The sequence below is a fragment of the Diabrotica virgifera genome, chromosome 3, assembly GCF_917563875.1.
Source record: "Diabrotica virgifera virgifera chromosome 3, PGI_DIABVI_V3a".
Taxonomy (NCBI): Eukaryota; Metazoa; Arthropoda; class Insecta; order Coleoptera; family Chrysomelidae; genus Diabrotica; species Diabrotica virgifera.
This window is the reverse complement of record NC_065445.1, coordinates 45,310,920-45,325,260: the sequence shown is the minus strand read 5'-3', so window position 1 is coordinate 45,325,260 and position 14,341 is coordinate 45,310,920. Positions and strand designations below refer to the sequence as shown.

At 31.7% G+C, this 14,341-nt stretch overlaps 1 protein-coding gene across 1 annotated transcript in view; it reads right to left on the bottom strand.

The window, feature by feature from the left end:
* Positions 1-3,874: 3,874 nt before the first annotated feature.
* The window catches only part of LOC114342863 (lysosomal acid phosphatase), a 37,453-nt gene continuing 26,986 nt past the window's right edge, over positions 3,875-14,341 (bottom strand). Inside the window, exon 4 of the mRNA XM_028293669.2 lies at positions 3,875-4,313. Within this exon, the coding sequence (XP_028149470.2) occupies positions 3,955-4,313 (359 nt within the window). The 3' untranslated portion in view covers positions 3,875-3,954. The remainder of the gene's footprint in view (positions 4,314-14,341) is intronic.

Here is a 14,341-nt window from a genome sequence, read left to right as displayed (position 1 = left end):
CTTCCTCTGTTGTGCTGTTTCTGATTGCTTCTTGGATGATGTTTTGTAGCTCTAGGACTTTTTCTTCTATTTGTTGAGGGTTATTTATAACTGGCACTAAATTTACTCCTTCACTCACTAATCTTTTGTAATTCCTCCACTCTTTTTCTTTTTTATTCTTTTGGGCTGACTCTCAGAGACAGGGTTAAAAACGAGAAAATCAGAAGAAAGACAGACGTCACAGATATAGAGCGAGTAGCATGGCTGAAGTGAAATTGGGCGGACTATGTAACCAGAATAAAGGACGGGAGGTGGACCCAAAAAATGAAAGTGTGGAGATTACGAGCAGACAGAAGCAGTAGAGGTAAAACACCTACACTATGGACAGACGACGTCAAAAGATTGCTGGGAATTGGTTGCAAGAAGCCCTAGACCGACAAAACTGGAAGAAATTAGGGGAGGCCTATGTTCAACTTTAATCGCAGAAGGCTGCATGGTGATGATAAATATCAGTACCTACATTAACTACACATTTTGCTATTTGGGCCTTTATTATTCCAGTGGCCCGTTATTTGGATAGGATAGGTTATACGTTGAGCATCATTATCCCTTATACCTCTTACTTGGTAACTTGAAAAAGTTACTTGGTTAAATTTGTATGCTTGCTTCAATCAGATTATGTAGTCAATAGTTCAAGTAATGAAGCTTAAAATAGGACAAAACCTCGCAATTTTTACTGAATGAATCGATTTGCTTGAAAATTTGAGAATAAGTAGTGGATAGTCCAAGGATTAAATTCTATATGATGCCAAAAAGCGCTTTTACCATGGGGGTGGTTGCCACCCCATCTCGGGGGTGGAAATTTTTTATTACATTTTGACCGCAAAAGTTGATAAAAACATTCATTATAAGCAAAAAACGTTTTATACATTTTTTTTTGATAAAATTAATAGTTTTTGATTTATTCACTATCGAAAGTGTTGATTTTATATCGAGAAAAATCAATGTTTTTAATAAATTTTCTGCTAATAACTCAAAAAGTTTTCATTTTATCAAAACAACTTTACTTAACAAAAATATAACTTTTAAAAAAATAAACAAAACCGTTTTTTTCAATTTTCTGTAAGACCAATAGTAATCGAGCTGTACTTTATTATATGTTAGTTCTTCTTCTTCAAATGCTAAATATTGTAGTTTTAAAGTCAATAGACGGGAAAACTATGCATTTTTCGAGGATAACTTGCTGAAATTAATTTAAAGTATTTAAAAATATCTATGTCCGGAAATTAAAAAAAACCGTTTTTTTCAATTTTCTGTAAGACCAATAGTAATCGAGCTATACTTTATTATATGTTAGTTCTTCTTCTTCAAATGCTAAATATTGTAGTTTTAAAGTCAATAGACGGGAAAACTATGCATTTTTCGAGGATAAATTGCTGAAACTAATTTAAAGTATTTAAAAATATCTATGTCCGGAAATTAAAAAAGTCTTTAGCTCAAAAATTAAGTGACATAATGAAAAAAATGTCAGTCCCTATTTTTTTCAGCAAAAAGTGGTCAGAAACAACCCCCTAATCACCACCCTAATTAAAATTAGTCATTGACCTTATTTGGTCTTCTTTATTTATGTATTATTAATAGGTTCTAGAAGTTTGACTGGCTTAAAATTATTAGTTTTTAAAAAAATGAAGTTAAAAGCGAATAACGAGATTTTGTAGTTTGGTAAAATGCTCTTTTCTTCAAAATAGAAAGATTAGCGTCAGAGATACGAAAAAATATTTTAATATGAAATTATATCCTATTTAATTCCCAAGAACTTGGTTTGCAAAAATTTAGTGAGCTATTACAGTTAAAACTTGTAATATCATGCAAAAACCACCTTTACCAACCCTTTCAATGTCACCTCTTTTTGTGACTAAGGACTTTAAAAGAATTTAGTGTTAATAGCCTTATAGATCTTGTAAAAACCTACAAACTTCTTTTTTACCAATCTTTTTAAGATATAAAGTAAAAAAAGTTACGGTTAAAAAATCAATATCTTTTTTTGAAAAAAAAGGAGATATTCAATTGGAAGCATAATAATGTAAGTTGGCGGTGTTTTTAGTCATTGGCCTTATTTATTATTCTTGATTTATGTATTACTAATAGATTATAGAAGCTTGACTGTCTTAAAATAATTAGTTTTTAAAAAACTGGAGTTTAAAGCGAATAACGAATTTTTGTAATTTGGTAAAAAATGCCATTCTCTTTAGAATAGTAAGATTAGCATCAGAGATACAAAAAAATGTTTGAATATGACATTGTCGGTTATTTAATTCCCAGGAACTTGGTTTAAAAATATTTTTTCTACGGCAAAAATTGAGTGAATCGTAAATGAGTATACCATCGAAAAACATTGATTTTTTAGATATAAAACTAACACTTTCGATAGCGAATAAATCGAAAACTATTAATTTTATCAAAAAAATATATAGAACAATTTTTGCTTAGAATGAACATTTTTATTAGCTTTTGTGGTCAAAATATAATAAAAAATTTCCAACCCCGAAATGGGATGGCAACCACCCCCATGGTGAAAGCGCCTTTCGGCATCATATAGATTTTGATCCTTGGACTATCTACTACTTAGTCTCAAATTTTCAAGCAATCGATTGATTCTGTAAAAATTGCGAGGTGAAAAGCTTCGGTTCCTGGACTACAATAAGGGTGTAACAAAAATACAGGTCATAAATTAAATCACATATTCTGGGACTAGAAATAGTTCGAATGGACCTAACTTACCTTAGTACAAATATGCACATAAAAAAAGTTACAGCCCTTTGAAGATACAAAATGAAAATCGATTTTTTCGAATATATCGAAAACTATTGGAGATTTTTTATTGAAAATGGACATGTGGCATTCTCATGGCAGGAACATCTTAAAGAAAAATTATAGTGAAATTTGTGAACCCCATAAAAATTTTATGGGGATTTTGTTCCCTTAAACCCCCCCCCCCAAACTTTTGTGTACGTCTCAATTAAATTATTATTGTGGTACCATTAGTTAAATTCAATGTTATTAAAACTTTTTTGTCTCTTAGTATTTTTTTGATAAGGCAGTTTTTATCGAGTTGAGGCTTATTTTTCAATATGTTTACATAATTTAATTTTTTTGTTAATTGTTATTATTGTAATTAATTGTTAATTTTTATGGGGGTTTTGTTCTTTTAACCCCCCCAAATGTTTGTGTACGTTCCAATTAAAATATTACTGCTATACCATTAGTTAAACACAGTGTTTTTAAATCTTTTTTGCCTCTTTGTATTTTTTCGATAAGGCACCTTTTATCGAGATATGACTTCTTTTTTAATATGATTCAAAATATCTCTAAAAATGTAAATCATAAATAAATGTTCATATATATTACAAAGTCTCCATAATCGTACTTAACCATATACAAATATGTGGTGGATTTGAGAGATATTCGAAATATCTCGATAAAAACTGACTTTTCGAAAAAGTACTAGGAGACAAAAAAGTTTTAAAAACATTGTGTTTAACTAATGGTACTACAATAATAATTGAATTGGAACGTACACAAAAGTTTGGGGAGAACAAACCCCCCATAAAATTTTTATGGGGTGTCCAAATTTTACTATAATTTTTTCTTAAGATGATACTGCCATAAGAATGCCATATGTCCATTTTTAATAAAAAATAGTTTTCGATACATTCGAAAAAATCAATTTTCATTTTGTAACTTAAAAGGGCTGTAACTTTTTTTGTGTGCACATTTGTACTAAGGTAAGTTAGGTTCAATCGAATTATTTTTAGACCCAGAATATGTGATTAAATTTATGACCTGTATTTTTGTTACACCCTGTATAATTACATATAAACAATTAAAACAACAGTTAGTTGGGTTGTCTGGTTTATTATAATTTTGATATAGAATTTTAAAAATTTTGGTTTATTATAATGAAGTTTGGGTATTTTAAGAAGGTGTGCAGATTTCGTTCCATTTCTTATAATCTACCACAATGTCTTTTAAAAGTAATTTAAACTGATCGAATGGGCAATTTACATTACAGTTTTTTACTTTGATTTGCATTATATCAGAAATATCTCTGCTGAATACATTAACATAAAAATTGCCCGACATTTCTTTAAGCTCCATCCATATAGAACTTGCAAATGTTGGTACGTAAGGGGTATCAAAAGCTCCAAAACAATTTAAAATTGAAGCTATGTTCTCATCGTGTGCACTATATGTTATAATCTTGGGCGTCGATAGTGTGTTAGAAGCCATTGCATCAAAATACGTAATAATTTGGTTTATGAGTCTTCCGGCACCTAAAATAATAAAGAATAATATGAGTCATTTTTTATTTTATTAGTAGTCTGGGCAGATTATCGGAGAATAGGCCAATTTTGGGAAAAGTTATTTACCAGCAATTTTATTGCTGGAATCAAATCTTATGATTGTATATATTAATAATATAGGTATGCAACGTCCGCAGATAGTTGTGCTACTTTTTTTATAAACACAATGGCTCTCGAAAATCGTGTTTTTTTTTCAATTTTTGCTCTATATCTCCAAAGATTTTAACTTCACACCAAAAACACCCAAATAAAAATTCACCGTAAATAAATTCTGCATAGGGACGTGTTTTTCCGATTTACGTCGACAAACATTTTCCCCGGAAAATGCGTGTTTCTCCAACAAAATCTTTAATTTTCAACCAAAATATTAGGTAAGTAATTGTTTATTAATAATTAAATAACTTGGTAATATCAAAGCTCTGTTCGTATAGATTATAATTTCAGAAGCCGATGGAAATTAAATGATCAGTTTAGCAACAATTGAATTGTTATTTAAAAATTTACGGTGGCTATAAAAACCACAATAATTATGACACCAGTAGCTATGATTTTTGTATAAAAAATACTGTACCTAGCTAATGTACTTCACAGAATTGAAATTGGACTATTTAAGCGGCTTCAGGAATATTTTAAAATTATAAACAATTTTTTGGCTTATAAACAAATAGAATATTTCGGAAAATATTAAAGTAAATTAAATCATAAAAACGGTATTGGAAAAAAAGGGGCAGGATGCTTCTTCTAAAAGAAAAAACTTGTAATTGTGATGAATGGTTCCTGAGATAAAACCGGTCAAATTTGACCTGCATTAACGACAAAGATACAAAAAATATAATCATAATTTTTGAACCATCACATTTTTATTTTTGTCCTCTTTATCCACCCCAATTTTCATATCTTTAAAATACTCACAACATATATTATTATAATAAAAACTATCGATAGTAAAAGTGAAAATTGCCAAAAATATCAAAATTTCAATCAAACATTGGGCTGGAGAAAATGTAACCTCAAAGTTCACAATCGGTATACGTTAAACAAATGCTATTTCTCAGCTTCCCATTGAGCAATTTTCTTCATTATTTTTTTGTTTCCAAGTAACTCAAGTAGAGCCATCTAACTAATGCATTATCAAATGTCAAAGTTGCTTTTGTTTTGTTATAATAAATTAATTAATTTATTATAACAGAAATTTTTAATTTGTTTAACTAAAAATTGTTTAAATAATTATACAGCTTTCAAATGAGAAGATTTGTGTTTTAAACGTTAAAAGGCACACCTGTAGTGTTTATCTAAAAAAATCTACAGCTGGAAAAAATATGTAGTTTTCTTTTCTTATAAATAAATTGTTCTATTATAACAAAAGAAAAGCAAGTTTGACATTTATTAATGCGTTGTTAGATGGTTCTACTCGAGTAACTTAGAAACAAAAAAAGAATGAAGAAAATTGCTCCACGGGAAGCCGAGAAAATGCATTTTTTTTTAACGTATACCGATTTTGAACTTTGAGATTACATTTTCTCCAACCTAATTTTTGATTGGAATTTTGCTATTTTTGGCCATTTTCACTCGTAATATCGATAGTTTTTATTATAATAATATATGTTGTGAGTATTTTGAAGATATGGAAATTTATGTGAATAAATAGCACAAAAATAGAAAGGAGATGTTTCAAAAATTATGATCCTATTGTTTATATCTTTGCTGTAAATGCAGGTCAATTTTGACCGGTTGTATCTCAGGAACCACCCATCACAATTTAAAATTTTTTCTTTTGAAAGAAGCGTCCTGCGACTTTTTTTCCAATACGGTTTTCATGATTTAATTTAATTTAATTTAATATTTTCCGAGGTATTTTATTGGTTTATAAGAAAAAAAAAACTGTTTCATCATCATTCTCTTTGCCTTATCCCTATGCGGGGTCGGCTTCCCTAATTGAATTTCTCCACACAATTCTATCTTGGGCCATATCAATGTTAATCCCCTTTACCAACATGTCCTGCCTTATCGTCTCCCCCAGGTCTTTTTTGGTCTTCCTCTCCTACTCCTTCCAGGAATCTGCACTTCAGCTATTCTTCGTATTGGGTGGTTAACGTCTCGACGTTGAATATGACCAAACCATCTTAACCTATGCTCTCTCATTTTGGCATCAATTGGTGCCACACCTAGACTTCCCCTAATATACTCATTTCTAATTTTATCCTTCTTTGTCACTCCACTCATCCATCTCTGTTCCTCTTTCTTTTTCACTGCCCAACATTCAGTTCCGTACATCATAGCTGGTCTTATGGCTGTTTTATAGAATTTTCCCTTCAGCTTCATTGGAATTTTTCTGTCACACAACACACCACTCGCTTCTTTCCACTTCATCCATCCAGTCCTAATTCTACTGCATGCATCTCCATCTTTTCTCCATTACTCTGCAATACCGATCCTAGGTACTTAAAACTATTGCTTTTTACAATCATTTCACCATCCAAAGATACCATTTTATTTGTAGTAGCTCCATCTTTAAATGAACATTCCAAATACTCTGTTTTTGTCCTACTAAGTTTTAAACCTTTTTCCTCCAGAGCTTGTCTCCACTGTTCCAGTTTTTGTTCTAAGTCTCTTTCACTTTTTATTACTAACACGACATCATCAGCATACATTAAGCACCATGGAATGTTACCCTGTATTTTCGCTGTTATCTGGTCCAAAACTAATGAGAATAAATACGGACTAAGCACAGAACCTTGATGCAATCCTACTTTCACATGAAATTTATCAGTCTCTCCCACACCTGTCCTAACACTAGTCGTTACTCCCTCATACATATCCCCCACAATCTTTACATATTCACCAGGGACTCCTTTCTTATTGAGTGCCCACCACAGAATCTCTCGAGGAACTCTATCATATGCTTTTTCAAGATCAATGAATACCATATGAGCGTTTGTTTCTTTACTCCTGTATTTTTCCATCAACTGCCTTATAATGAAAATTGCATCTATTGTTGATCTACCCTGCATAAAGCCAAATTGATTCTCGGATATTTCGGTCTCTTCACGTATCCGTCTATCAATTACTCTTTCCCATATTTTCATGGTGTGGCTAAGCAGTTTTATAGCCCTGTAGTTTGTACATTGTTGTATATCTCCCTTGTTTTTGTAAACAGGTACCAGTATACTGCTTCTCCATCGTCTGGCATTTGTCCAACTTCCATAATTCTATTAAATAGACCTGTTAGCCACCTTGTTCCTGTCTCTCCCAATGCTCTCCATACTTCCCCAGGAATATCATCTGGTCCTACCGCTTTCCTTTCTTTATTTTTTGAAGCGCTTGAGCCACTTCCTCGTTGGTTATTTTGGTGACCATTGCTGCTACTGTCTCCGTTGACTCTACAGGCTGTCTGTCAAATTCTTCATTTAATAAGCTGTCAAAGTACTTTCTCCATCTCTTTTTGACATCCCTTTCGTGAACTAGTATTTTATTATTTTCATCTCGGATACATCTAATCTGATTAAAATCTTTTGCTTTCTTTGCTCTCTGTTTGGCTATTTTATATATCTTCGTTTCACCTTCACTGGTATCAAGTTGATCGTAGAGGTTTGAATACGCTTCTGCTTTAGCTTTTGCTACTGCTACTTTCGCTTCCTTTTTGGCGGCCATATAGTTTTGAAGATCTATGTCCGATCTGGTTTCTTGCCACTTTTTATATAATTTTCTCTTCTCTTTTATTTTTCCTTGTACTTCATTTGACCACCACCAAGTCTCTTTATCCTCAAACTTCTTTCCTGACGTTTTCCCAAGTATTTCAATAGCCGTCTCTCTAATAATATTGGCCATTTTTCTCCAAATTGTGTTAGGGCTTCCTTTCATGTTCCAACATATTTTTTCTACTATTCTTTCCCTGAATAGACCTTTCTTCTCATCTTTTAGCATCCACCACTTGATTTTTTGAGGTCCTCTCCGATATTTTTGTTTAGTTTCGCTTTTTACTTCGATGTCCAGAACAAGCAGCTTATGTTGTTGGCTTACTGTTTATGCCAAAAAACTGTTTATAATTTTAAAATATTCCTGAGGCCAATTAAATAGTCCAATTTCAATTCTGTAAAGTACATTTTACAGGTACAGTATCTTTTTCTACAAAAATTATAGTTATTTTTATGTATCATAATTATTGTGGTTATTATAGCGACGGTAAATTTTTAATTTACAACTAAATTGTTGCTAAACTATTCATTCGGTTTTTATCGGCATCTGGAATTATCATCTATATGAAAAGAGCTTTTATATTACCAAGTTTTTTAATTATTGATAAATAATTACTTATCTAAAATTTTAGTTGAAAATTAACGATTTTGTTGGAAAAACTCGCATTTTTCGGGGAAAACTTTCGCCGAAGTAAATCGGGAAGAACACGTGTCTATGCAGAATTTAATTACAGTAAATTTTTTTGGGCTTTTTCGATGTAAAGTTAAAATCTTTGGAGTTATAGAGCAAAAATTAAAAAAAAAACACGATTTTCGGGCTCCATTCTGTTTATAAAAAAATTAGCACACTATGTGCAGACTTTGCATACCTATATTATTAATATATACAATTATAAAATTCGATTCCAGCAATAAAATTCCACTTTTCCTTGTATTTTGCTAATTAGCCCAGAGTGTAGGTATTAGTATACTAATAGCACCACACCGTTATTTCTTGAACCGTATTTAATAATAATAACTAACAAGACATACCTACACGAAAAGAAATGCACACGGAGAGCGACTACTGGTACGTGTTTGGGAAAGAAAAACTCTAATCAAGATGATAAAAGAAATAAAATCCACTAGAGTCCATTGGGTGGGACACCAGAAGATAGTCTGACGAAAAAATAGTAAGGTTGGTGTTGAAAGAAGTCCCAACTCGAAAAAGACCATGAGTACAACCTCGACTACGGTGACAAAATAATATAGCACACGACCTTAAAACTATGGGATGAATATTGTCCAAGGCAGAAAAAAAGGGGTTCATGTTGTCAAGTCGGCTAAAATACGAATGGCTGCAACTCCACGGAGTAAGTAAGTAACTACCTACACTCAACGAAAAAGGTACGTAATATTAATAAAAATGTTAATTCAGACAACAAAAGCAATACTTAAAATTTGTCCAATTCTTGGTTTTATTGGAAAAACAAAGCGATGTTCATCAATTCATTATTTTCCTTAGTTGATCCAATGTATTACACTTTATTGATATTACGAACACTGTTCACTGAGTCAACGAACACTATTCATTAATACAACAACGTCGTTTATTGACCGACGAAGACTATTCGTTGTGTCAATAACAGTGGTATTTCTCCTAACGTATTCATGCATTCAATCAATTTCGTTTATTTCTAAAATTAATTCCGTTTATTTTTACAATTAATTCCGTTCATTCCCACAATAAATACGGTTATTCTTACAAGCAATTCTATTCATTCCTACAATCAGTTTCGTTCATTCCTACTATGAACGTATTTTATATCAATAATTACTGAATGCATTACCTCAATGTATGACATTAATTGATTAATAATAATTTTGCCAATCCCCCTTTTTTGTCCTAAACCTAATGGACTTTACACTGTGTGATTTCTCATATGATTTCACTTATACAGTGCGCTGGGATAAGTGTTACCCCCCTTATTAACTTATTTATTTTTAACACATAAGCAAAACGCTCGGATAGGTCAATTTTTAAAATAATTAAAGTATATTATAACATCAATGTTTCGAACTTTACGCGATGTAAACAGGCACAACTTTGATTTTTTTAAATGGGAAAGTACATCACGTGACAGGTCATTTAAAAGCGTTTAAAATAGTGATTAAAAAATGTATAACACTTTAATCGTTTTTGAGATCGCAGGTGCAAAATTTCGATCGATTTTTTTTAAACGCATTAATTTTTTTTTTGAATCATGAGAAAACTAATCGGTATTTTTGAAAAATGTAAACGCAGAATAAAATATTACATTATTACCGAGGACAGAAAGTCCCTTAAAATAAACAAAAGGTTTCTTTTGAATGGTATATTTGAAATTAAAAATCATACTAAATTATCTTTTTTCACCCCTGTGATTTATTAAAATAATCATTATAGAAGTTCTCAGTGACTTCAGACCCTCGATAATACTATAATATTTTATTCTGCGTTTAAATTTTGATGTTTACATGATTACATGATTACACGTTAATTTATAAACTGTAATACTTATTAAGGTCTAAATTTTGATATTATTTTGAAATCCTGCATTTTATAAAGAGTATAAAATAGATCCACAAGGAAAAGGAAAATTTTTCCTGTAGTAGGCTGTATACCATCAATCACAAAAATTGGAAAAATCCTTTGTAAAAAGTATAACATTTTTATTAAAAGTCCCTTTAGGGGCTATATCACAACAGAACGTTTTCGATTTTATAAAAAATCATCATCAGTGTTAGACCTAAAAGTAAGTATAACCGTTTAAATGAATGTAAAGTTAATATTTAAATTTTGACTAAGGTTAAAGCAAGTTGGTTATACTTACAGATTGGATGCCAGCTGAGCCACAAAAGAAATATTAGGGAAAAAACTCTTTAAATACATTTATTATATAGATGCATTAAAGGTGCATACTTAAATAAAATGCCTTAGGATGGATACATCCTAAGGCATTTTGCCTTTGTAAGGTTGAAGTTGAGCCCAAATTGAATTGTTTACGTTACAATGACTTAACGGCAACTAAATGCAAATTAAGTGTTTTTTCTGAAAGGTGTCAAAACTAAACCGACAATGTGACGTAAAGGTTACCCTGTCTTACTAAAGCCAACTAATTGTAATAAAATATTTTTTAAAACAAATTCAATGGTAATAACATACATCAACAAAGTGGTGGCTATAATTATATTTACCTTAATTATGTAAGGTGTAGAGTAATTGTATAATAATAGTTGAGGTAAATAGAGAATTACCTAGAATGTATGCAGACATCTATACATAATTCAAAAGAAGTTGAATTAATTAGCGAATAATGGATCCAATTATGTTAAAGGACATGTGGAACCAAATAATTAAGTGAAAAATTTTTGCTAAGATGTTTTATTTATATGAATAAGTTGATAATTGTGGTTCGTATTCAAAATTGAATAAAAAATTAAAGTAAGTCTAACTGTGTTGATGAAAGTTTAATTTACTACAAATTAAATAGGGGGTTGTTGGTTTATTTGTACTAATTGATGTGACAGAGTAAATTAGAGAGTCTGTAGTATGTGGGAGTCTGATATCAAAGTAGTGTTGAAATTAAGATAAGTAGTATAAGTCGAAGGAGAATACTCATATGATATAATATGTATAGATAGTATGTTGATTGGTTATAGATAGAGTTATGTGACCTTCAATTCTCATTTCTTACATTGATGGAAATGTGTGAACTATATTTTTGAAGTAGACATTAGTTTATAAACAGAAACGATGTATCTAATCAAATTATTTTGATTGTGGGAGGGAAATGACTAATCTTACTGAGTGTTGAAAACACCATAACACCATATCAATTATTGAACTAATAACTTGGGCCAAAGTACGAGGTCCTTTTATGTATCGTAGATATCTAGGACTAAAAAAATTTTAAATTAGTGATTTTTACCAAGTTATTGAGTTGTATTAAAAAGGTTTAAAATTGAATGGATGTATGAAGGTGTTTTGGAATAAAGCTAGCATTACTGATAAAAGATAATAGTTAATAAATAATGAGTAATTTATGGTTTGATATCAGAATTATTTACTATAATGAGATATGATAAGAAAAGCTGGGTGTCCCAGAGACCAGACCCCATACTCTAAGGGTAAGAGAGTGGGAGTATAAAGATATGGATGATTTACTCCCATCAGCAGCATTTACTGCTATCAGCAGTAAAAATTCAAAACGACTCGTCAACCCTATTCGAAATACATAAGGGGTTAACGTAGGGAGATGCGCTGGCGTGTCAGCTTTTTAATGTAGCCTTAGAAAAAGTTGTATGAGATGCTAATTTAGATAGCAGAGGAACAATATTTAATAGATCAGTCCAAATTGTTGCATATGCAGATGACGTGGACATTATAACAAGAACCAGGGCGAGAACTGCGGAAATCCTAACCGATCTAGTAGCAGCAGCAGAACTAATGGGGTTACATATAAATCAAAATAAAACAAAATTCATGGCGACCAACACAAACACAAGAGCTGGAAATGTTGATGCAGATCTAATCATCAATGACCAAAACTTCGAAGCGGTCAAAGAGTTCGTATATCTAGGGACATCGGTTAACCCCAATAATGACAAATCTGAGGAAATAAAAAGGCGAATAATAATTGCAAACAGGTGTTATCACGGTCTATCAAAGTACTTATCTAACAAACGTCTGTCTCAAAAAACTCGTATAAGGTTGTATAGATAGAACATTGATAGTCCCCGTTCTCACATATGGTTCAGATGCATGGACGCTAACTAAAACAGACGAATCCGCTCTATCAATTTTTGAAAGAAAGTTACTACGCAAGATAGTCGGAGCAGTTTGTGAGAACGGAATATGAAGGCGTAGATATAACTTTGAACTGCAGAATATCTACAAGCAAACGTTTGGTGGAAAAGATGTTATCACTATAATTAAGCGAAATCGCCTGCAGTGGGCAGGACATGTAGCCCGAGCCCCTGAATATAACATGATAAAAAGGATTCTAACATCTCAACCCGTGGGAATGAGAAGACGGGGTAGACCAAAGTTGAGGTGGATGGACGGGGTAACACAAGATGCCGAGAAGATCGGAGTCGGCAACTGGAAAGTGCAGGCAAGGGACAGAACAGAATGGCGTAGAACGCTTGAGAAGGTCGAGGCCCTCTAAGGGCTGTGTAGCACCATGATGATGATGATGATTTACTCCCATTACACTCTCTTACATTCATTAAAACAGTTATACTTACTTTTAGGTCTAACATTGATGATGATTTTTTATAAAATCGAAAACGTTATGTTGTGATGTAGCCCTTAAAGGAATTTTTAATAATAACCTGTTACTGTTATAGCTTTTACAAAGGATTTTTCCAATTTTTTTATATATAAGATAGTTTTTACATAAAATAGGATACAATTTTCTACAAAATACGCTTTAAGAGTCGTATCAGTTTTTTTAGGAACCAGCTGGACGTACATGTTTTTCATTAATTTAGTTAAAGTCTAACAGATTTGATTGGAGTTTTTTATTTGTTACAAATCACAGACCGCTAACGATTTCTCCATGTGCATTGTTCCAGACCCCATCCATTTTATTTTCTGGCTGCCCCGTCATATCTCAGTTTTTCTAGCTGTTTTAGTACTCTTGTGATGATCACATGTCTGTATCAACTTAATATAAGCCATGTTTCGAATATTCCGAATATTCCTTTGATTGTGGCTGTCGGTGGTCATTTAATAATAGTCTGGGAGGATTATCGGATAATAGGCCATTTTTGGGAAAAGTTATTTACCAGCAATTTTATTGCTGGAATCGAATTATAAGATCCTATATATTATTAGTAATATAGGTATGCAAAATTATGACAGCCCTGGCATTAAGGCTATCTGCTCCCGGTGAGGGTGGTTATCCCTTATCCGAGGGGTGGAATAATTGATACGCTTTTACTTGTTGAGTTGTTTTATTTACACTCGCATGAGCATAAGCTGGTAGCACCGCACCCAAAGAACGTCTCGTGAAGAAAAAGAGACACTATCTTTAATGTGGAAATATTACGTCTGATCACAAAATAGAATGACGAATGTCTAATATAATAATAAAAATTCCCTTGTTATAGTTTTGCTGTTTATATATTTAGAAATGCCTATTCAGCATCGACCATGAAAAGTGTTTATAATTGACTCTGCAATTATTAGTGAATCGTGATCTAGGATAACAATATTTATATAATCGAATGAAGGTTGTAATATTGTTATGATGACATAAATAACTGAAAGTAATTATC